The sequence below is a fragment of the Coregonus clupeaformis genome, chromosome 13 (assembly GCF_020615455.1).
Source record: "Coregonus clupeaformis isolate EN_2021a chromosome 13, ASM2061545v1, whole genome shotgun sequence".
NCBI lineage: Eukaryota > Metazoa > Chordata > Actinopteri > Salmoniformes > Salmonidae > Coregonus > Coregonus clupeaformis.
Window position 1 is genome coordinate 48,555,700 of NC_059204.1, and position 2,814 is coordinate 48,558,513.

Consider the following 2,814-nt stretch of genomic DNA (forward strand, 5'->3'; position numbering starts at 1 on the left):
GCTCTCAGCCTCCAGTACCCCCTGCCAATGGGGACCCAGACCCGAACGGGATCGAGAACAATCATACCCGAACCCGAATGGACCTGAGGACAACCCGACCTAGACCCGACAAATTATTTATATATACACTAGATGAACTTGATACTGTAGAATTCCATTAATTCCTACGGCGGACTGTTCTACTGGGGAGTGCCAATATGGCCGACCGGTGGCTTCAAAGCCTCTCAATGGCCAATACATAGCATCAGCAATCCAGGGTTTATATACATAATTGGACCCGACCCATACCATAACAGACCCTATTGAACCCGAGTGACAAAAAATCATGTTTATCAGTCAAGTTGCTCTTCTAGTTAACAAATACGTATTCATATGTTGGCTAGGCCTTCTATGAGTCAATACATTTACCTTATTAAAATAAATATGTTATAAGCTTTGCAGAGCAGGTCCATTGGGGTCTACTGGGGTCTATCCGCTGTAGTTACATAGACCCGAGACCCGATGACAATCAATCAGGACCCGACCCAGACCAAAGTGTAAACTACTGAATTTTAGACCCAATCGTGGGACCTCTAAGTAAAGACCTTTAAGAGAGATAGGGAGAGTGAAAGAGTGAGAGATAGAGAGACCTGATTTCAAGCCCGGCCCCTCCCCTCCCATCCCCTCCCCTCCCCTCCCCTCCCTCCCTCCCTCCCTCCCTCCCTACCTGTTCTACTGGTAGTCCTCCCCCACTTGGGACTCAGACCTAGAGCAGCACACACAGAAACACAACCACCCACTGTATTCAGATTACACTGAGAGAAGAGAAAGAACCTCTACATCACACAGAAAGACAGGAGACACAAAGGAAGACAAAAGGCTGTCCAGTTTCACTCAGACCCACAGACAAACAGAGAAAGCAACGCCAACCGGATCTAAGATGGTGTCGGCTGGGCTACAGATGCTGGGCACGGCCCTGGGGATCATAGGCTGGATTGGGACCATCATTGTTTGTGCCATGCCCATGTGGAGGGTCACCGCCTTCATCGGCAGCAATATAGTCACCTCGCAGACCTCCTGGGAGGGTATCTGGATGAGCTGCGTGGTCCAGAGCACGGGCCAGATGCAGTGTAAGGTCTACGACTCCATGCTGGCCTTGAGCTCCGACCTGCAGGCCGCCAGAGCTCTCACCATCATTGCCATCCTCGCCGGCATTATCGCCATCCTGCTGGCCATAGCCGGGGGCAAGTGCACCAACTGTGTGGACAACGAGGCATCCAAGGCTAAAGTGGGTGTGGCATCCGGGGTAGTGTTCATCATTGCCGGGGTTCTGTGCCTGATCCCTGTCTGCTGGACGGCCCACAGCGTCATCCAGGACTTCTACAACCCACTCCTGGTAAGCGCTCAGAAGAGGGAGCTGGGGGGCGCGCTGTACGTGGGCTGGGGGTCCGCTGCCCTGCTGCTGATTGGAGGGGGCTTGCTCTGCTGCAACTGCCCAAAGAAGGATGAGGGTTCCTACACCGCCAGGTACAACAAGGCTCCTCCATCCGAGACCTCAGCAACGGCCACTGGAAAGGACTTTGTCTGAGTGAGGAAGAGAGAGAAGAGAGGGCGGGAGAGACGTCTGTCTGCCATGAGAGACTGTCTGATCCAGCTGTGTATATATGTATTCTGTATTCTGGGTCACTATGGTGCTTCTTTATTACAAATGTTTGAGGACGATACTTAATGGTGATGAGCGAAGAAAAGAACCACGGTGACTAAAGATTCCATGTAAGTTACCGTTAAAAGAGAACCACACCCAAAGAAGGAACTGAATTCCTTTAAACCATACCCATGCAGTCTGCAGCTTTGTTCTGGGCTGGTTTGGCTGTGTGTTTTTTATGCATGTTTGTGTAAATATGTGTGTGTGTGTGCCTTTACACCTTTTGGCAGTGTGTTTTGTTAATTGTTTTATCCGAGCTGTGTTTGTTACCATTGTACATGGGCTCCTGAGTGGCGCAGCGGTCTAAGGCACTGCATCTCAGTGCTTGAGGTGTCACTACAGACTCCCTGGTTCGATTCCAGGCTGTATTGCAACCGGCCTTGATTGGGAGTCACATAGAGCGGCGCCCAGTGTCGTCCGGTTTAGGCCGTCATTGAAAATAATAATTGTTTCTTAACTGACTTGCCTAGTTAAATAAAGGTAAAATATTTTTTTATATGTTGTTGTTAAAGGGATACTTTGGGATTTTGGCAATGAGGCCCTTTATCTACCTCCCCGGAGTCAGATGAACTTGTCTCTGTGTGCGGTTTGAAGGAAGTTGCTAACTAGTGCTAGCGCAATTGCTAACTAGCTTTAGCGCAATGACTGGAAGTCTATGAGTATCTGCTAGCATGCTAGCAGATACCCACAGACTTCCATTAATTGTGCTAACACTAGTTATTATTGGCTTGTGAAACCTATAACTTCCTTCATACACAGAGACATAAAATGGTATCCTTGATTTCATCTGACTCTGGAGAAGTAGATGAAGGGCCTCATTGCCAAAATACCAAAGCATCCCTTTAATATTGTCATTTGTATTCATCTTTTTTTTAAACATGTATGAGTTACAGTACATGTAAATAAATATATTTTTCAAATGCATTTGATTTTATGTTTTGAATGCATTTCATTAATCAACACCACATTCAACATGAAAACTTATTTTAGCACTATTTCTATTAGATACATGTAACTAGCAAGTAAATATTAAACTATGTCCGAAAAACAACATACACTGAGTGTAAAAAACATTAGCACCCCCTTTTGCCCTCAGAACAGCCTCAATTCATGGGTGGATGTCCTTTGGG

General features: G+C 47.1%; 1 protein-coding gene across 1 annotated transcript; it reads left to right on the forward strand.

Annotated features, from left to right (window-relative positions):
• The first annotated feature begins 733 nt into the window (after positions 1–733).
• On the forward strand, positions 734–2,188 carry LOC121579674 (claudin-4-like). Its single transcript, XM_041894469.2, has one exon. The coding sequence runs from the start codon at positions 920–922 to the stop codon at positions 1,565–1,567; it is 648 nt and encodes a 215-aa protein (XP_041750403.1). The 5' UTR covers positions 734–919; the 3' UTR covers positions 1,568–2,188.
• Positions 2,189–2,814: the final 626 nt, after the last annotated feature.